General features: G+C 49.2%; 1 protein-coding gene across 1 annotated transcript in view; it reads right to left on the reverse strand.

The window, feature by feature from the left end:
- Positions 1–4,653: 4,653 nt before the first annotated feature.
- The window catches only part of LOC119386540 (serine/threonine-protein kinase greatwall), a 217,730-nt gene continuing 200,707 nt past the window's right edge, over positions 4,654–21,676 (reverse strand). Inside the window, exon 14 of the mRNA XM_037653808.2 lies at positions 4,654–6,063. Within this exon, the coding sequence (XP_037509736.1) occupies positions 6,017–6,063 (47 nt within the window). The 3' untranslated portion in view covers positions 4,654–6,016. The remainder of the gene's footprint in view (positions 6,064–21,676) is intronic.

Here is a 21,676-nt window from a genome sequence, read left to right on the forward strand (position 1 = left end):
TCTCGGGACGTTCCGACCCTTCTCTCCGCCAGTATGCCCTAGGCAATGACATTCTGTATCGCCGCAGCATGAAGCCTGATAGTCCGGAATTTTGCGAGTTATTCCCCGACACTTGCGTGCAACCATTCTTCAACATATACATGATGCTCCGACTGCGGGACACCTGGGCGTTTCACGCACCTATGACCGCGTGCGGCAGCGGTTCTTCTGGCCTGGCCTGTATCGTTCTGTGCGCCGATATGTCGCTGCTTGCGAGCATTGTCAGCGTCGCAAACGTCCTGCTTTTCCTCAGGCTGGCACCATTCCGCATCGGCCTCGACTTGCTCGGACCTTTTCCTACGTCCGTGTCCGGTAACATATGGATTGCTGTCGCGACTGTGCGACCAGGTACGCCATAACACACGCGCTTCTGTCTCTCTCTCTCGTGCATTCGTCATCCCCGTGACAATATACAGTGAACTCTCAATTGAGTGAACTTCAAGGGACCTAAGGAAATAGTTCACTTAACTGAAAGTTCACTAAACTGAATATTCACTAGAATATGGAACAGCATTGGGCACAGCAGACATTAGAGTCAAAAGTGTGAAATGCAATTTATTTTGAAAAGAAATCTGTAATTTTCATTTGGACTGGTACCCCTAAAGCGCAAGAAGAGACAAAACTTTTCAGTCTGCGTTTCTGTGCACTGCCTCTGGCCCAGCTTGTTGCTAAGACACGAAGTCTCGCAACTTTCTAACATACTCTACCGCCTCGGCTAGAGTTACGGGATTTGCACCTGCCTCAGCCGTTACGACTTCCTCGTCGCACTCTTTTTCTTCTGGTTGATGTTACAAGGGCGCACGGCGCGTGAAATGCGCTGTTGTTTCCCGAAATGAAGATGGCCGCACAATGCTGATGATGCCGATGAGACAGACAAAAAAAGAAGGGGCGAGCTGATGTGCACGTGGCTCGTTTTCGTCACCCTTTACCTCGGCGGCGCCGCATGCGCAAGCAATGTCGCGCCGCCGCCGATGGATGGGCGATTTAGTGGCGGCTTGCATCGGCTATGCCAGTGCTGCAGTGCACAAAACTTCGTTGAATTGATTTAAAAAATGAGCCTGGGTCCGCGGATCAAGTTCGTTCAACTGAAAAATTCACTATTCTGAAATTCGTTCAACTGAAAGATTTTTGCATAGAATGCATAAGAAAATCGCCGGGGATTTTCTAAAAGTTCGTTATTCTGAAATATTCGTTAAACCGACGTTCGTACAAGTGAGAGTTTACTGTACTGCATAATCCAGTCGCTGTCCATAATGTCTACGTTGAAGTCGCCGACTAGTATAAAGGGTTCCGGCTTGTACTCTGCTTGGTAGTCGTAATCGCAACATACACACGTTTCGCCTCTGAGGAGGAAATGCCGCGGACTTCTAAAGTTGTCTCCGACTCAAGCTCTTACGAAAGCATTTCTTCAGGGTTTCTCGTAGAAGACAAAATGTCAGGCACGACACCTTCCTCATCACACTGCGCACATCATTGGTACACATACACACATACGTTTCGACTGCAGTAACAGTCTTTTATATACCGTGACAGCTGAAAGTCGACGACAAAGCTCGGTCCTAAGGTACTTCTCCCCTAAAAACTTCTTCCGCAATACTTCGGGCCATGCAAGGTGCTTCGACGTCTCGGTGCTCTAGACTGCGAGGTTATCCCGGACGGCATTACGAGCTCTCAACGGGACAGCACACGACCTGAAGTCGTTCATGTCGTGCGCCTTTTTTAAAGGGCCCCTCACCAGGTGGCATAACGAATTTTAGTTAGACATTGGAAGTTCTTGCGAGCCCAATAAAGAGCATTATGCCACAAGAATTTTTCTAATCTCTCCGTTAGAAGCTGAGAAAAACAATTTGTAGCGGCGAAAAACCATGATGCGAGGAGGCGAGCTGCAAACCCTTGCCGCTCGCCCCGTGTAGCCTTCGCAAGTCAAATCCCTTCCCTGCCCTTTTAGGCACGCCAGCAGGAGGATCACATAACGCATACGCATGGACACGTCATGCGCGCACAACGAGCGCATGACGTGCTCGAAGTCATGCGCGCACAACGAGCGCATGACGTGCTCGAACCAGCCCGAGCCCCGAGACGCGAGCGGTGTTTGTGGCGGCGTTCTTTGCGCTTCATCTCTGCAAGCTATGCCGAATGCGCGCCCGCCGATCACTTGGCTTTCAACCTATTAATGAGCACGAAAGCTGCGACATTTGTACGGACGCGAGACTAGCGGTGTGCCGCATGAACATCTAGTTAGACCCGGGAGGATAAATGAGCCTAATGAGCGCTGGAACGCGGTAGAAAATTTGTTTCGTTGTAAAGGGTGGCGTCTGCACGATGCACAAAGCGCGAGAACACGAACGCGTGCGAAACGGAGGTAGATTAGTCTCGAATCTCGCTGCGATTCGCAGTAAAAATTCAAAAAAGGAAACGCACACATTCTGCTTGTGTGTTTTATTATTGCTCTCAAGTTTTATGCATCCATTCAAGCAACAAATTGCACAAACTACACGTCGTGTCAAATAATTATCGCAGTGTCACGTGCTACCGTTGGCGACGTCAGAGCACAGTCGTCTACGCAGAGGGGAGACGTCACAGCACTATCATCTACGTAGGGCCATTCCACCATGTACTTCATCCCCTCATTCTCTGGGCGCGCGGCCGCGAGAAGAAGGGAAAGCAGCGTTCAGTTTGAAATCTGATCCATTTACGCGGCGTGTAGCGTTCGTTGCAAATTTTGGCAGACGTAATCGTGAACGCCCGGCGCATTGCCCTAATAATAATATCTGGGGTTTAACGTCCCAAAACCACTATATGATTATGAGAGACGCCGTAGTGGAGGGCTCCGGAAATTTCGACCACCTGGGGTTCTTTAAAGGAGCACTGACATCAAATTTCAAAGTCGAGATGTGCCCTTCATTCGATTGCTCGGTATGCATAGGTCTCCTTGGCCAAATTTGAATGGCGTCCGTCGCGTGGAAGTAATTTTATTTCGAGGGCAAACAGCGTACGAAAGCTCAACGGAAGATTGATCACGCTGCGACATCGACACTAGTGCTACGTAACAAGTGTGATACATTCCGATCATACCATCCTGAGTGACGATACGCTAGTAACAATGACGTCGACGAACTGAGTGTATTTATTGTGCCGCCGACGACAGGCGACGCTCTCACCGGCTCTCACTCCCAGCCAGTGGCTCTCCTCGCTGTCCCGATCCGTGCCTGCGATTCATCGTGTCGTATTGACTGATTTGTCGTGTGTTCCTCAGCGCGAGTGCGATCAGTCGGAGCGACTACGTGCCAGCATGTCGGGGAACCGCTGCGTAGTACGTACCTGCTCGTCGAGGCGCGGAAAAAGCGGAAAGTGCGTGGCGTTTCATTACACGTACGGTACACGCCAACACGACCACAAGCTATCGAAGTCGAGCAACCTATACATAAATATCATCGCTACCAAGTAACACTTATGTAGCGTTATTAGTGAATGTTAGTTCGTCCGTGGACTTCCTTGCGCTAGTGTACCGGGTTACTGCAGCCGTAACCATGAGGGGCCAGATAGGTGGGGCCATCTGGCGGTGCAAAGAAGAACCTGGCAAGCACAGAATTGTTATTGTAGAAACCTATCGTATTCTATTTCTCCGCTGGTGTGCATTCGCTATGCCGATATTTCATAGACCCCTTTCACGCTAAAATTCTCTGATATAGCTAAGTGAGACACACCAGCGAGTATGGCCCAAGCGTGCGTCCCCGGGCACCTCCTCGTTGCTGCTTGGAACAGCTTCCATTTTTGAATCGCTGTTTTGCAAAGGGTCGAAGCGAAAATGATTCGCGACGTCGCGTATCGCGGTGATTCTAAGTTCCAGAATGCCGTCTTCAGCACTAGTCGATACTTTTGACGGCGACGGCGGCGATGCTGGTGACAAGGCAGGACTGAACGCGCGCGCCTAGCAGACGAAATGTTAGCTGAGCAGCTGATCCTCACGTCACTCCTTTCTGTGGACAAGTGGTAAACTAAGGCGCGGTCTGGAATTGACCGCGAGGGAGCGCTGCCAGCGCTAAGAAATGGCGGGCTTGCCGGCCGTTTTGAATCGTGCTAGATACCGGTGATATAAATCAATAAAACAGATAGTTATTCATCCCTCAGTGGCATTTTCGGTCGCGAATCGCTATTAGGGTGTAGATAACTACTCGTGGATGCAAAAATCTTGACATGCGTAAATTTGATGTCAGTGCTCCTTTAACGTGCACCTAAATCTAAGTACACGGGCCTCAAACACTTTCGCCTCCATCGAAAATGCAGCCGCCGCGGCCGGGATTCGATCCCGCGACCTTCGGGTCAGCAGCCGAGCGCCATAACCACTAGACCACCGTGGCGGGGCGGCGCATTGCCCTCTTCAGCTCAAAATTGTCAAACCTGGTGAGGGGCCCTTTAGGGACTATACACGCGCTATCCGCACACCCGCTCAGCGCCTGACGGGACACCTGCCGCCCGCAAACGGAGGAGGAAAAACCGGAACGAGGCCAATCGTCGCACACGGGGTACTGGTTTTTCCTCCTCCGTTTGCGGGCGGCAGGTGTACCGCCACGTGCGGAGCGGGTGTGCGGATAGCGCGTGTATAGTCCCTTAACGGGACCCTAAAAAGCCTCTCAAAATACGAACCAGCGCGTTATTCTCTAGAGGCGTTTCTCGTTTTTCTGGCGCACCTCGTGACGCAAGAACGATGATTCACGTGACGCGATTACGGTACATACTCTCCATTGGTTCATATATACACAAAATGTCAGTTATTGTGAATTGTCTCCTAGAATGCTTTGCCATGCAGCCGCCCGCCCGTTCTTCCTTGCCTCGCATGACTATCGAGCGCGATCAACTGATTTCACTTCACTTTGTGTTTCCGGCTGCGCAAGCTGAGATAACATGTATCTGACAAGCGCGAAATCTGATAGGCTCAACGCTTAGTGCTGCATTGTGCACGTGCTTTTAATAAATAAGTGACGGGGAGGAGATATCGCCTGCAGGAAGGGTAGCGAAGGCGCAATAGAAATCACTCCGTCTTTGAACGAGGGGTGGTTAGGGGCCCTTGAAGCCGTTCTATGCGCGTTAACGAACCTTAGGACTAGCTTTTGCTTGCTTTATTCTTTCGCATTGCATGCGTGTTTTCAATTTCCGTGTTCTGCTTAAGCATCGGGGCGATGATATTTCAAAGGGAGGCATTGCCACGCGTGTTTACTGCTTTATTTTGATGTATTCGGGTTTCACCCACAAAGGCTGCTAGCAACGTTCGGCGCAGACCACGCAGCAATGTTTAAGAAGCTTCGCTATTTTTTTTAGATCATTAACCGTTAATATTACGCGCAGGACGCGAGTAGTCAAGCTTATTCACCAGCGATAACGCTGGAACGTTCGATGACTGAGGTATAAAAGACGATGCGTTCGACCACTGATTAGATTACTCGACGGCCGACCACTGTCCTCGCCGCTATACGTGCACAGCGTGTATCGCTTGTATTTCGAGTTTTCATTTTCCGGGCACAAGTCCACCCAAATAAAGAGTTCCGGATTTCCCAGTATTTCTGCAGCCTTCTTCACCGTCACAACCACGTGACAGTATTATTTTAGAGCTTGTTAGTTTATTTTGCACTGTTTTTGAGCATTATTAGCCTTGTTTTAGGCCCACTGCGTGACCATGCGACGGTGTATGGGGCCCCTAAAGGGCCGCGCATGTTGTCGGACTCACATTCTAAGCTGCATTACAACCACCAGAGTGCGGATCGGCAATTTCCGTTCGTGTCGATCACGGACGAACGGCGTGGGCGTGTAGTCACGTGATGCCCCATTGAATGCATTGCAGAAAAGACCTAACAAACATTAATGAGAACCAGCAATCAAAGAGAGAAGGCCGACATTTTTGTTAACTAAAAACCAATAAAGGCTAAAACAATAAAAGCAGCGATGCACAGTCCTTGAGGCGAGCTTCGGTGATGTGAGGCTAGCAGCCAAAGCTGGAGAGCTGCAGGTGCTGCATCTGGTTGCGTGCTGCACAGAGGAAGAGAACCAAAATTACGCTTTAGAGCAGCTGTCTTGAGAATTTCAATTCCTAGTACAATCATACTCCAGGAACTTTAAACAAAAGGAGTATACCAACTTACACAAACCTTGCGATTTTCACCAACTTTGATCCCGGTAACATTCAAGCTCTTCCATGACGGCGACCTCAATTCTGTGCTACTCGAAATGCACTCCCGACCGCTTCTGTACGTGATTCAGTCTGCAACCAGAGCTCGCCTTGCAAACAGTTTAGCGGCTGACTTCTGAATCCTATGACTTGATGATGCAGTAAGTGACGCACGGCAATATGATGAAACCGATTTTTTTTTTTTTTTCGTACATGATACGGCACCTGGTTACGAGTGAAAAACAGCGCTAAAAAGACGGGACAAGAAAGGACATGGGACTGTTTTTCACTCGTAATCATGAACCAACCAGCCTAAATGCGTACCCTACTACAATGTATTTAGCGTGTTAGTTATTAGATTAGGCTGGCGAGCTCGCCGTGATGTAAAAACAGGTTAATAAATGAATGCGAGTTTGTTGCACGACGGCGTGAACTGTGTCCGCGTGTTCCGTGAGCGCGGCTTCTCATCTCGAGACCCCACAACCTAAAAGCTACCAGGGCATTTTATTTGCCACTAGAACACGCCTGCGCGTGTTTTAGTCAGTCCTGACATGGAGCCTCCCATGTCCGGGCGCTACTGTCGCGTAAAGATGCATGACAAGCAGCCAATTTTCAAAGATCGAATGCAGTGGTTGTAGGAGCAGGCATATCAAGAAAGTTGCAAAGTCATACAGCAAAGGCAGGCTGCATGCGGCAAACATTGGGCAGCGGCGACCATTTATTTTCCGGGTGCGTAGAGAAGGTATTTCCGCTCGATGCCGTGTTACGCTCGGTGGAACTGGATTACGTGTGAGTGTTTCTTCAAGGGGATATTACAAGTCATATCTAGTCATCGATGGCTATGAATGTACTGCGGGGACCGTCATTGGAATGTACGGCGAATGTTGCCATGTGCTCGCGAACTCTCTTGATGGATTGAAAATCAGTTCTGCGGAATCCCGCCACGTGGCGGAAGGGTTAAGAAAGGGAAACTGGACAACCAACCATTTGGGTGGTTGTCTATTTTCCCTTTCTTAGCTCTTGATGGATTCGTCAGTCTCGTTTCTTTTCACGGGTGTGTTGGCTATGTCCGGACCTGTAAACACAGATCTATGTGCTGGGTGCTTCGTACAAGACGCCATTTACTTGGACACTATGTGAGCCTGACAGGCTGCACGAGCACGCAAATGACAGGCTGCACGAGCACGCAAATAACGTGCGCACTGAAATTGCAGGCCACCTCGCTATTCATTGCAGAAACTGTGGGTGCGTCCCCATGTATTCGCAGTGCAGAGTCATAGGGCGAAGCACAGCGCAGACAACACGGGAAATCATCGAGGCGGCGAAGATAGCGAGTTTGGGGGACATGTGTGTGAGCGCGCCGCCAATAGAGCTGACAAGAAAGGAACTTGATTTCTTAAAGGTGATAGGAAGGGCGACCTGAGGGGGATGGTTGCGTCCACATGGCCTGTTAATCTTGTAAATATATATTCTTCATATTTTTTGTACTCTCATGCTTTCGTTGTCTACACGTCTTCAATATGTGTCATGATAATTAATGATCTTGTACTGATGCGCCTGCGTGCGTTGCTTGGTTTTTTCCTATATTTTCATGTCTCTGCTTCGTAAATAAAACATTTGTTGGAAGTTAGCGCTGCGTCCACGTCGTTTCTCTTGTGTCCCTGTCCCTTCGGTGCGCTATAGGTGTTAAGATGGATTACCAACATGCCCAAGCTCACGTTCTTGCAAGCAGCATTTCTTGCCTCAAGTCAATATTTAGCAATTTAGTTAAATCGTCCTAATTAACAAATTAGTTATTTACAAAACAAAAAAAAATGTCTGTAGTGCGCAAGGTGGCTGTCAGCAATTTGCAACTGATTTCACTCGCCTGCCTCTAATATTGTATTGTTTAAACCTTGGCTAAAGATAGCTGGGACACCCAGTATATCTTTTAATGCGCGCTGATTGGCAGGTTGCAGAGTAGCGGGTAAGTTGTCGCTTTAATCATTGCACACGTAGGATTCTTCGGCAGGCAAAGTGGCACTGTCGCCGAAAGCGGTTGTCTCAGGACACGGCCATGTTTGAACACTGATTTTAAGGTCAAGATGCGAACGGAGAGAAGGAAACATAATGTGCAGCAGTGCAATGTGCACTTTCGGTACCTGTTATCCGCAAAAGAAAAAAAAAAAAACTGCCGATATCGGAGCATCACTGTATTCGATAACGATCGATAAATGGCTAATGACCCTTCGTATGCGGGGCCCCACGCGTGACAGCAGCGAGGTCTGTCTCGAGCAACTCTCTGTAAAGGGCGAGACAGACGGTACGATTTCCCATGCGATGCGGCGTCCGACACGGCGGTGGGGAAACCGGAATGGTGACCTTTCATAGCATCGGACAGCTACCATTCCCTCTCCCCCACCGCCGCGTCGGCCGTCGGATCGCATGGAAAATCGGACCGTCTGTCCCCCGCTTTAAAGGCCGAGACAGACGGTACGATTTTCTATGCGATGCGACGTCCGACACGGCGGTGGGGAAAGCGGAATGGTGACCTTTCATAGCATCGGACAGCCACCATTCCCTCTCCCCCACCTCCGCGTCAGCCGTCGCTTCGCATGGAAAATCGTACCGTCTGTCTCGGCCCACGGCCGGTCTAGAGGCGCGCGCTCGCTCCTACCCTTAAGGGGTATTCAGACGGGGGAGAAATGCTCGGGGGATAAAGGCGGAGCCTAGTGACGTCAGCTCGCGAGGAGAAGTCTCCACAAATGCCCCCCACTCACACGGACGAGGCGAACGGAGGGGGAGACCAGTGTTACTAGACCACTCTGGTGGCTTGCGCCACCCGTTTGACGAGCTGCTGACGACGAGCTGCAGACGACCATGTGGCTGCAGACTGTACACCCGCTGCCGCCCTCTGCAGGAACAAGTGCAACAATGTTAAAGTGAGCTACAATGTGGCCAAACAAGAGCCCGAAATTCCGCCATATCCCCCCCCCGCCGGGGGATCGTTTGTCCTTTCGGGAAAAAGGTCCCCGTCTCCCCCGAGGAGGCGAGGGGGGCTCACGCCCACTCGCTAATCCGTGACGTCGCGGTCACGTGATCCGCAAAATCCCCCCGTCTCCCCCGAGCATTTCTCCCCCGTCTGAATACCCCTTTACGGCCTGAGCAGCCGCCGGGAGTACAATAGAACTTTTTCTATACAGTCACGACGGCGCGCTCCGCGTGAGGGCGTCGCGAGCCAACCGCCCAAAGCGCGTTTCGCCGCATGCGCTTCGTGTTGTAAACCAGCTGTGCCCGGCCAATTTCTCGTGCTAATTACTTCTTTCGGTTGTAGCAAGCGGTGAAGGAAGTGCAGGTGAGTGTAGGGACAGTCTACCTTTCTCGGCACTCGGCAATAGAAGACGCACACGCAGCGCTACTAGCAACAACAATATTTTTTAAAGGGGCCCTGCAACACCTTTCTTAGTTATATTGGAATAGTCTCATTATTGACGTATGACTCTTCACGAGTCATATGCCGCAAAAATTTTTCGAATCCGTCAAGTCTAAGTGGTGTTCCGCAGCTTTCTCCCACAACTCAACGCCGCGAGCGCGCGGAAAGCTGCGCGGGTCGTGAAGGGAGGGAGGATGGAGGTGCGAGGAGGCGCCGAAGAGTTACGTCAGCGCCGGCGCCATTTTTTTCTTCATTTTTTTGGCTCTGGCTTCTCGGCGCAACCACGTGGTCTGTGGCGCCACTTCCGGTCGGCTTGCGTGGTCGTCGTCGAGCGCAGCCCATCGCACCGTGTATCGCGCATGCTTGAAAACTGCGAGTTGGTTTGGTAATGTTGGATGTGCACCTCGAACTGCCGTAGGGTGTGTCCAGATAAGATCGAACACGAGGTCCCGGTCACCATTCCCGATTGTGATGAAATTTACTGCAGGTCTAGGCATTACACCCAGAACAATGATTTCGCAGTTAGTTTTGCGAAAAAAAATTTTGTTCGCCTGAAAAAAAATATACAAATTTTGGCCGCAAAAAACGCTTTTCCGCCAATTTCGCGATTTCTGAATTTTGAGCGCACCTAGGGAAAAAACGGTGCACTTCTTCGTCACAATATTTATTCCCCTTAAAGAACAAGTGAAACACAATCTTATGAGGCTATTATTTTCCTTGCTTGTCGAAGCACTTTTGAAGAAAAAAATCACAAACTTGGCAAATCGCACAAAATACCTGTATTTCAGGAATTTATTGCTGCAAGCACGTTAAAGTGAGGATAATAAAAATTGGTACATATTAACTTTGATACTTTCGCTCTCTTTTGAAATAATTTGCGTGGTTTTACCGCGCTCCGTTTTACTCGATAATTGGGCTGAAACGTAAGTGATTTACCAAAAACGCCGAACTTTGAAAATGATTTTCTCAAAAAGGCCATTTCTAATTTTTTTTTAAATCTCTCTGATTGAAGTCAAGGGCGTCATCTAACATTGTGCAGAAAAAAACGTTGCATTATTTTGGTTGCTAACAAGTTATAGTGCGTCACATGTGACCATGCCAGCCTAGCGGCCGCGTCGTTCGTTATGTGCTGAAACTCGGATATAAGTTGCTCAAAATACTTGTACGTGACATAATCACAAATCAGCAGCTCCACACCAACAAATGCGCAGTCCGGTGTCATGGTTCAGCAAGCTTTGTCTTGCGATCAGCCGCTTGACAAACCCGCAGCAGCGGCCGCTCTGCGGGCACTCACGTTACACGAGTGCCGCTTCGACGGCGGATGAGCTCCGCCTGCGCGCGAAAACTACGCTAAGAGGACGAATGAGATAAGGAATGCATCACTGTGAAAGTTAAAGGCCGTTAAGTGCCAACAAATGTCATAGTATGCAACGAAAACACTGCCGGCGATTTCCCAGTGAGCGCCTTCAATACAGCACGGATGTATTTTTTTCCCCTGCTGTTATGCCCGAAGCCGCATAATATCGTGATAAGCGCTCGACTTGCGTTGAATATTCTATCTGCGGACGCACAACAATACAGTATTGTAAAAGCGGTTCTTTAATGAAGCAAAGGACTTGGACACACTTCTTTTCACAGCCGGCTGACACAAGTGTTCTGGCACGAGATGAACAACTGCAGTTTGAGTTGCTCGACCATCGGAAGCACGTATGACAGCTTTCTTTAGATGTCAATGGCTTTATTTTGTGTCATATGTTGCTTATAGAACGAACCTAATTATCTTTAGCCCATCAGAAGAGAGAAAGCAACACATGAGCGCACTACTGGAGGCGCTCACTGGGAAATCGCCGGCAGTGTTTTCGTTGCATACTATGACATTTGTTGGCACTTAACGGCCTTTATCTTTCACAGTGATGCATTCCTTCTCTCATTCGTCCTCTTAGCGTAGTTTTCGCGCGCAGGCGGAGCTCATCCGCCGTCGAAGCGGCACTCATGTAACGTGAGTGCCCGCAGTATCGAGCGGCCGCTGCTGCGGGTTTGTCAAGCGGCTGATCGCAAGACAAAGCTTGCTGAACCATGACACCGGACTGCGCATTTGTTGGTGTGGAAGTGCTGATTTGTGATTATATCACGCACAAGTATTTTAAGCAACTTATATCCCAGTTTCAGCACATAACGAACGACGCGGCCGCTAGGCTGGCATGGTCAAATGTGACGCACTATAACTTGTTAGCAACCAAAATAATGCAACGTTTTTTTCTGCACAGTGGTAGATGACGCCCTTGACTTCAATCAGAGAGATTTAAAAAAAAATTAAAAATGGCCTTTTTGAGAAAATTATTTTCAAAGTTCGGCGTTTTTGGTAAATCACTTACGTTTCAGCCCAATTATCGAGTAAAACGGAGCGCGGTAAAACCACGCAAATTATTTTAAAAGAGAGCGAGAGTATCAAAGTTAATATGTACCAATTTTTATTATCCTCACTTTAACGTGCTTGCAGCAATAAATTCCTGAAATACAGGTATTTTGTGCGATTTGCCAAGTTTGTGATTTTTTTCTTCAAAAGTCCTTCGACAAGCAAGGAAAATAATAGACTCATAAGATTGTGTTTCACTTGTTCTTTAAGGGGAATAAATATTGTGACGAAGAAGTGCACCGTTTTTTCCCTAGGTGCGCTCAAAATTCAGAAATCACGAAATTGGCGGAAAAGCGTTTTTTGCGGCCAAAATTTGTATATTTTTTTTCAGGCGAACAAAATTTTTTTTCGCAAAACTAACTGCGAAACCATTGTTGTGGGTGCAATGCCTAGACCTGCAGTTAATTTCATCACAATCGGGAATGGTGACCGGGACCTCGTGTTCGATCTTATCTGGACACACCCCGTAGTGTTTTCATCGCTCTGCCAACCATGGACGCAAACCTGCGTGCGCGTTTGGAACGAATGACAGCTGAGATGGGTTTCGACCCACACTACGATACACCGCCTCGTCGCATTGCTCGCGCTTGAATCGTATTCAACACGGCAAAGCTGCGTGCACCCTTCTCCCAGTGGCGGTACTTCGATGCTGTTTGCTCTTCGAATGCGGGCGCACAGCGAGTGCGGGCTGACAACAAAGAACTAAAGACTAGAAGAAAGGATCGTGGGGCATCGGGCCGGCGCGGACCCATCCCCCGGCTGTCTGCAGCTACCGTGAAAATGCGAGTCTGCTTGGTTGCTGTGTCGCGGTTTCTCGGGAACGTGAGGCTACGGGGAGGATACGCCGAGGTACGGCTCGATGACATACTGAACAGACAGCGAACGGGACTCTCGCCATACAGCGAACACAGGTATCCTAAACTAGCCGGCGCCAGCATTGTAAAGTCCCTAGATGCTGCACCGCTGCCTCGGTCGGTCGTGAGAACGTGCCGACGATGCAGTTTCCAGCTGACGAGGCAACACTCGAACGGCTGCCACTCTCAACGGCAACCGGCGATGGTCAAAAGCACAGAAATATTCACGATTTCGGCACTGCGCATGGTGAAGAAAACGCAACCAGGCAACTACGAGCAGACGAGCTGTCGGTGAGACCGGAAGTGCTAATATCATACCTGCCAAGTTTCGAGGAACGGAATCCGGGAGATCTACTCAAGGGGGGGGGGGGGGGTATAAAGTATGCCGACCGCGGGGGAGGGGGGTACTGCGATAGCAATTATATGAACACTGTCAGCGGGATTATTTTGCGGTCGCCGCTTAACATCGCTTACGCATCGTCTGTTTCGCGTGCGAGTAAAAGCGCGCTAGCGCTAGGGACAAATGCAGTTGAAGCAGAGATGAAACGACCCGGCCGTCACCGTCGCGCGAAGGGCACATGCGATAACATCGCTCCGCGTGCGAGGCCTGTCGTCGCTTGCTTACCAGTTATTTCGTCGGGCAAGAGACCATAAGGGGCGCCGTTGAGACGGGGACGCTGGCGAACGCGTTATCTCGACAGACATCGGTAACGGCTACCCTTTTAAGTGCTGGACTGCAGCGCAAAGTGCACAGCTACTTCATGCGCAATGAAACCGAGTTGAACCTTTCTACCATCGTTAAAAAAAAAAAGAAGAATCCTTTCTACTACGTGGTACAACTTTGCTCTTGTGGCCAGACAAAGCACTGGACGCGCGGGGCAAAACTGGATTTTCGGGAGATTTACCTATGACCCGTACAACCGGGAGAAACGTTCAAAATCCGGTAGTCTCCCGGGTAATCCGGGAGACTTGGCAGGTATGTATTATTAATATTTGTTCGGTGTTTTAACGGCATAACACAATATAAACATACATATTATCTACTTATTGAACTCAAAAATTAACAACGAAGGTAATAATGAGGGTGTTTCGTGATTATAACATCAGCCAATGGTGGAACTACCGACAATGGATGATGGATGGATGAATAAACTTTATTTCGGTCCCTCGGAACGTGCCCTAGCACGTTGCGGGCCGCTCCCACGTCGGAACAGAAAGACCAAGTCTCTCTGCTGCGTCGCGGGCCCGTTGGACTGCCCATAGTTGTGCTTCGAGTCCGGAGCTTGTAATAGCTTCTTCCCAATAGCTTCTACCGACAATCTCGTCATATATTGCGGACTAATACATCATTTGTCGAGAGAAGAGGGAGCGATTCTCAGCCGACTTTGAGAATTTATTGTAACTTCCAGGCCGCTCGCTTCGATATAATATTTTCCTCGCGTGTTCTCGGGAGCCTCGACTACCGATTGGCAGCGCTTTTTGTCCCTGCTCAAAAAAGTGTTGCCCTAGACCCGACCACCTTATATTCGATGGAGGCGAAAATGCCTGAGGCCCGTGTGCTTAGATTTAGGTGCACGTTAGAGAACCCCAGCTGCCAGAGCAGTGCATTTTTGGTGGGTCACGCATATTTACAACGTCACAGAGGGGATTAGTCAACACCTGGTGGGGCTTCGTTGAAAGGCTGCATTGTTGAGTTCTTCAGACTGTATGCGATAGAATACCGTTTTCGTTCGAAATGTGGATGCGGAATCCGCTTTTCCGAAAAGGAACGCAAGAGATCATTCAAACACATTCCAGTTCTGTCTGAAGGTGCAGGATGGGGTGCGAGTAGAAGTGATGGGTGCATTTTTCGCCGCAGCAGCTTAAAAAATTTCGCGTGGTGAAAAATAGTGCCGGGGAGGGGGGAGTGGTTGGTGCTCCCCCCCCCCCCCCCCCCCTGGATCAGCCACTGACCGGTCGCGCCATTCTGGAAAGTATCTTGCTGCCGCACGCCACGCACTTGGATATACGTGTCGCAGTGAGTTTCCCCGACGTATTTTTCGTGTTCGTGCCTGCCTGCTTTTGCGAAGAGACCTTCGTGTGTGCTTGGTATCTGGTGCAGCGTTCGCTCAGCGTGCACATGGTGTACTGTTGTGTGCCATTTTGCAAGTCGCAGTCTGGAAAGACTGCCGGCGTGTCATTTCACCTATTCCCTGCTGATGGGGAACTATGCGCGAAGTGGCAGAGAAACATTTCCCGGGAAAATCTCGTGATTAATGACAAGTCTCCCTCCACTGTCGTTTGCAGCAAGGTGGTGGTATCAACTTTATTTGACTAAGAGTCAACTGACGCCTCAGGGTGGCTCCACGCGGGAAGCGACTCTTTCGGCCCAGGAAACGGTGGCCAGCTGTTTCTCCCGGTCGGGAGTTCTGATAAGTTCATCCCATGTTAATTTTGAGGGAGCTGGTAGGAGCGATTTTGGCGGGGGAAACCCCCGCATCCCCACAAGATGTGATCTTGGGTAGCTAGTGCATTTTGACTAGAATTTTGACAGTTTAGTTCGAATTCTCCGTTCGTGATAATTGCCAGTCTATGAGGACTGGTGAAAGAGTGCGTTTGTATGCGGCGTAGGATTGTGGCCTGCGCTCTCGTGAGGTCGTCATCTGGCGGAGTGTAAAGCCTCCATTCGTTCGCGTAGTACTTTGTGACGTCGTTATAAGAAATCAGTGCCTCACCTGGGAAAACAGGGTCCGAGGGTCGCACCTTTCGGTTAGTTAAACCTCGGGATACACGATGCGCCTCCTCATTCCCCGGGTTCCCCGAGTGACCCACACAAGCTCGACGGTTGCTTCTCCCCGGTCTTTTTTTAAGGATCCTTGCCGCAGGGACGGCTACGCTGCCTTTAGCGAAGTTCGTTATTGCTCGTTTAGAGTCGCTTATGACCATCCGAGCGGAAGTGCTCGTGATGGCCAGCGCGATGGCAGTTTCTTCCGCCTCCAGAGCGGATGGGACTTTAACAGAAGCAGCGTTTAAGATTCGCCTCTCTCCGGTCACTACACTCACGACGTATAGCTGTTCGTTCTGTTTTGCTGCATCTACGTACACTGCAGTTTTGTCGTTGTGATACTTGTCCTGCAGGGCCCTAGCTCTGGCAGACCGCCTTCCCTCATGTCTACCTGCTAACATGTTCTTTGGAATTGGCTTCACTACCAAACGACGCCTAATAGCCTGCCGCAATGGAATTCTTCCCGCCGATTCCATGAGGGGGTTCAACCCCAGATTGTGTAATATTTGCCTACCCACCTCCGTGCGAGATAAACGGGCCTGCTGTGCAATTTTGCGAGCCTCAATAAGCTCTTCAAGGGTATTGTAGATGCCCATGTTGAGCATTTGTTCAGTGCTGGCATACTTAGGGAGTCCTAGAGCCACCTTATATGCAGTACGTATTATGCTGTTGATTTTTGCTCTTTCCGAAAGGCGTAGGTGGTAGTATGGGAAGGAGTATACAATGCGGCTGACCAGGAAGGATTCAGTCAGCCGGCATAGATCTCCCTCCTTCATTCCGTGATGTCGCGTGGCTACGCGCCTAAGCAGGCCGCATATCTGGCGGGCCGTGGCTTGCAGCCTCGCTATCGCCTCAGAATTGCGTGTATTGTGCTGCACCAGCATTCCTAGGACTCGTATCGTTAAGACTGGCGGGACTGGTCCATCCTCCATAATCACCTGTATGGGGGTAACCGCATCTCCCGCCGTCCCAGTTTTGGCAGATTTGTTTCTAATTATTAGTAATTCAGATTTTTTAGGAGAGCACGCAAGTCCGTTACGCCGGACGAAGCTCTGCACCGTGTCAGCTGCTTTTTGGAGTGCATCTGTGATTTCCCCATCCGATCCACTGTTAGTCCAAATGGTGATATCATACGCGTATATGGAGTGCTTGATAAGCGGTATTTTCCCTAGGACGGAGGGGAGAGTTCGCATGGTGACACTGAACAAGAAGGGCGAGAGGACCGCACCCTGAGGAGTGCACATGGTCCCTAAAAGGAACTTTTCACTCGTAACTTCCCCTAGGTGAAACTCGGCTGTCCTTTCTTTAAGGAAATACGCAATGTAGCTATGCATTCGCTGTCCTACATTCATTTCGGATAAAATAGGCTAGGATCGATTCGTGGGACACGTTGTCAAAGGCTTTGCTAACGTCCAGTCCAAGAATAGTGCGTGTAGCTCTAATGGGACCTGGGTGGAGAATGTAGTTTTGAATTTGCCACATGATATCCTGTGTGGATAGTGCAGCAAGCATTTTCTTTTGAGTGACTATGTCAGTGGATGCAAAATTAAAAAACTTGCTCCTGGTGCGGTTACTAAAGCCCCTCCATGCGTTTTCCGCCGGCTCAGACGCGATGGAGGAGCTTTAGCGGCGACAACCGTATTTGAAGGATACCCATCGTACCTCGTGCCCCCTGCAAAGAAACCACGCAAAGAATCGAAAGCTCGTGACTCTGCTCCTTCAAGCAAGCCGACGAAACGAAAGGCAGAGCCAGAATATCACGAGCATGCTGTTTTGGAGTCGTCGGAAGGAGAAGCCGAACAGAAATTCAGTAAATGCACACAAACAAATAACGATGCACAGCGAGTCATTCGACACATTTCAATGATAGCGAGGCTTCGGTCACAGGTAGCGTACCATCGCTCCACTTGCCGGAGAACCAAGCGGCAGCTAGAAGACACGATAAAAGTGGCCAACTTTTTACCGTAGTAACAAGCACCATTCGTCACTGACAAAGATTTCCGCGGATGCCGAAAAAGGAGAGAAAAAAATCTTACCCCGAAGAAATCATCAGATAGTGTGTAATATGGCGCTTTCTTTCACCCAAAGGCTATGACCATGCACGAGCTGAGCTTCTGACACTCCCACATAAGTGCACACTGCAGCGATACGTCGGTCCCACCTCATCGTCCTCGGGTACGAGTGGTGCAATGAAGAAAAGACTGATCCACGAGGCTTCTCTCCTCAGCCACAAGCAGCACATGACCTCATTAATAATTGATGAGGCTTCGATAAAGCCAAAGTATATATACGACCGCAAGTCTGATGCAGTATTCGGCATCAGAGAAAAGCCAGAAAACATTGCTTCGCGCAGCACGAACGAAAGTCTTGCTAACAGAGTGCTTTGCTTTGTGCTTCATGGAATAACAACTTCGTACAAGATCCCATGTTCCTATTATTTTACGAAGCAGCTTAGCGGGCGAGACTTGTTTGCCTGGACGAAAGACGTCAACAAAACGAGCAGTCATTTGTATCATCTTCTCCGTCAGTAAGAAGCCTATGATCTACACTACCCAAAGCCGGAGTTACTATCAATGCTGGACACAATTGTGACGTTCTTCGAGAAAGCAGTCAAATATCTTCCTCGAACGAAAATCCTCGAGACTCTGCAATTGACTCTTGAGCCATACCTTGAAGATTCGCCACTTCTGGACTGTCCGGAAGGTGTGGACAAGAGTCACGCGAGAATGCTGGCTCATATTATTTCTGAGAAGTTTCTGCGGATTCTTCTTATTAACTACACAAAAAAGTTAACAGATCAGAATGACAGGCCTTCCGGTTTTATTCACAAGCCCTCGCGGAAGCATATCAGGCTGTGACAGACTTGACTCCTTTAAACTGTGATCGTCCATACAGTGTTTTACCAGCAGTGATTTTTTTCAGTTCTCCATGCGCATATTGTTGTAGTGCCAAGGAAAACATTCTGTTTCCCATTGAAAGGATTCTCTGAAAGTTTTTTATGTTTCCTCTTCGTCTGCAGCGTGGCCGTCCCCATTATGCAGTGACTTTCACTTTTTTGAAGCATTTGTTTCAATATTAAAGCACGAATTAAGATGCCTCCAACAAAAAATGTGCAATTTTGTTATTTTCAAGTACAGCGACGGCCGGCACATACATTTGAAATAAACATTTCCTAAACCATGATTAAACCGTTTCCTCAACCAAATGCAATGTTCATCCTCTTACTTATTCTCGAAGTTACAGAAACCTAAAAAAAAAAAAACAAGGCTGTGTTATAACCGCGTCGATGCTTTGCCGAGCAACATAAGCGGGCTTATGAGCGGCCTGCGCCACCACTTCTGTAAAGCGGAATTTACCAGAGTCATCATATATACTTGCTACCATGTTTCTATCGCATTGGTACTATGAATACCATGTAGAGTAACTTCAGAAAGCGCCACGGTAAGTCGGAAGCCGAGCACTCCCTGCGCACGCTAGCCTCCGCAACTAAAGTCCCTAGATTTTTCCCTGTTCTTTCTTAAGTACCGACAACCATAGAAGCGCCGTCGACGAATCTCATTGGCTAACGCTCATTTTCGGTAGCCATGTTCTTCCTAACGCTTTTCCAGCACCTGGTGAAACGCGATCCCCCATTCACTAATGACAGGGGGTTGATGGGAGGAGAAAGGCCGCCGCGATAGCATATTGTCCGCTGAAAGATGCGTGGCTAATGTACTTAGACGCGCATGGCTTTGTAAATCTTCAAAGTTAGGAAGAAAATGGCGTCGGACGCCAGCTGCGCGTGAGAGAGGGCCAGGAAAGGAGGCAGTTGTCGGTACTTAAGTAAAAAGGACAAATCTAGGGACTTTATCCGCAACGGCCGGGAGTGAGTTAGGGAACCGTTACCGTCCTGCCCGCCGCCATATTTGGTCCAGCGCGGCCGAAGCTTCGGCGGCGCGGTGTTGATTTCACGCGGAGTAACGCATGTTTTACGCATTGCGTGCGCTTTTGCAGTCCCGAATGAAGCATACGGTTGTTTCTAACTGATTAGGAAAGAAATAGCGGCAGTTTTCACTTGCCTACATGCGCACGCGTACTAACGCGATAAAGAAATGCGAACTGCGCGGCATTTACGCGCTCGCCTGTCGGCATGTATTAAATGTGAATCATTTCTTAGCGAACTTCTGCGAGTTTGAACGTAGTATCTATCCATCTATCCGCCCACGACTACGTGCTCTCCTGGCCGTTTCGTTAATGGGATGTATACCAAATTTGGTATGACACAACATGACTGTATGACGAATATAAACTACAGGTGGTAACATGAAAATAATGACATGTACGGCATGATTTACATGCCACGCCCATGGTGCTCTCGCGGCCACTTCGCTAGCGTGATACACACCAAAATTGATATGGCGTGACAAGAGTGTATGACGAACGTAAGTTACTGGTCATAACGTGTAAATCATGGCAGACATACCCTGTAAAACATAAATTACATGACATGGCCTCAGGGCGCTGGCGGTCGCTTAGTGAAATGCATACATACCAAAATTGATATGACGAGATATTTCTGTATGACGAACGTTAGTGACAGGTGGTAACATGAAAATCATGACTTGTATGTCATGTACAGCATCACTTACTTGCCACGTTCATGGTGCGCTCGCGGCCGGTTCGGTAGCTTGATATACACCAAAATTGGTATAGCGCGAGGTGACTGTATGACGAACACGAATGACAGGTGGTAACGTGAAAACCATGACATGCATTACATGTACGGCATGGTTTACATTACACTGTCTTTGTGCACTTCCGGCCATTTTGTTAACTGGACGTATCCAAATTTGGTATGGCATGACGTAGTTGCGTGACGAACATAAATTACAGGCCATGCGTTGTATATACCAGATTCTACATGCATGCATGTATGACAAACATTTGATATATAGTGAACTAGATGTCATGACATGAATGATTTCATCTGCCTCAAAGACGAAGAAGGTGATATATACAGCTCTTTGCTGGTTGCTTCGCATTAAATTGATTCCAACAATGCGTGGAATCTGCTGGATTGACACAAAAGGCACAATTATACAGTCACGTCACGCGCTACCAATATTAACGCGATAGCGTTAAAGAGCTCGTATCGCAGAAATTCCGCCGTCGGCGTCGGCGCAGTTGGTTGTGAGCGAAAAATTATCATCTTGTCCGTGACCGAAAAATCGAAAAGCTGCAAATAAAATAAATAAAATTACACCATTTCCCGCTAAAGGGGACCATGAAGCGATGCGAAGCCGGAGCACTTGCACAATCGCGTTCCGTTGGCGTCCTTTGGGCATGCTACCGACCTCGCGTCGTGGAACGCGAAGACGAACGCTACGCGCGTCTTGTCTTTCCTCTAGCCTGGCCGTTAATTCTCACAGGGCGAGCGGGGGACGCAGTCGGCAGGCGTGCGATAGGGGGGCGGCGTTGGAGAGGAGAGGGGAGGGGACGCGCATGCGCTGGTGCTCATGCGGCGTTGCACAGAAGAGAATTTCGGCATGTCTAGCCCGCGTTTCAGAGGAAGAGGGGATGTGGAGAGGGGGAGGGGAGATGCGGAGGGGAGGGGAGAGGGGAAGTGGAGAGGGTATGCGCATGCGCAGTAAGGGTGGTCACGCCGCACACCACCACCACCACCGGATTGAACTCCGCCATAAGATACTTCGCATCTAATAATAAAAATGTTGGGTCCGAGTGAGAATCGAACCCGGGCCGCCTGCGTGGCAAGCAGGTGTTCTACCACACAGCCACGCCTCTGCTTGGAGCTGCACTGAAAGTGACTTCCATGCTTCCCAAAAATACGCGTCCTATATACAGGTGTCACAGCACAAGATGTAATATTGCAGTAATGTTGCGTGGTACAAGCGTACATTGCCATCGGGCGTCACACCATGTCAATATCATAACGACTTGGTGGTTTAAAGACAGCCACCCATTACAAAAGACACACACATTACTGCGCGTATTCCCTTAAGACCACGAAGTGGGTGCATCGCAACTTCGA

The sequence above is a fragment of the Rhipicephalus sanguineus genome, chromosome 3 (genome assembly GCF_013339695.2).
Source record: "Rhipicephalus sanguineus isolate Rsan-2018 chromosome 3, BIME_Rsan_1.4, whole genome shotgun sequence".
Classification (NCBI taxonomy): domain Eukaryota; kingdom Metazoa; phylum Arthropoda; class Arachnida; order Ixodida; family Ixodidae; genus Rhipicephalus; species Rhipicephalus sanguineus.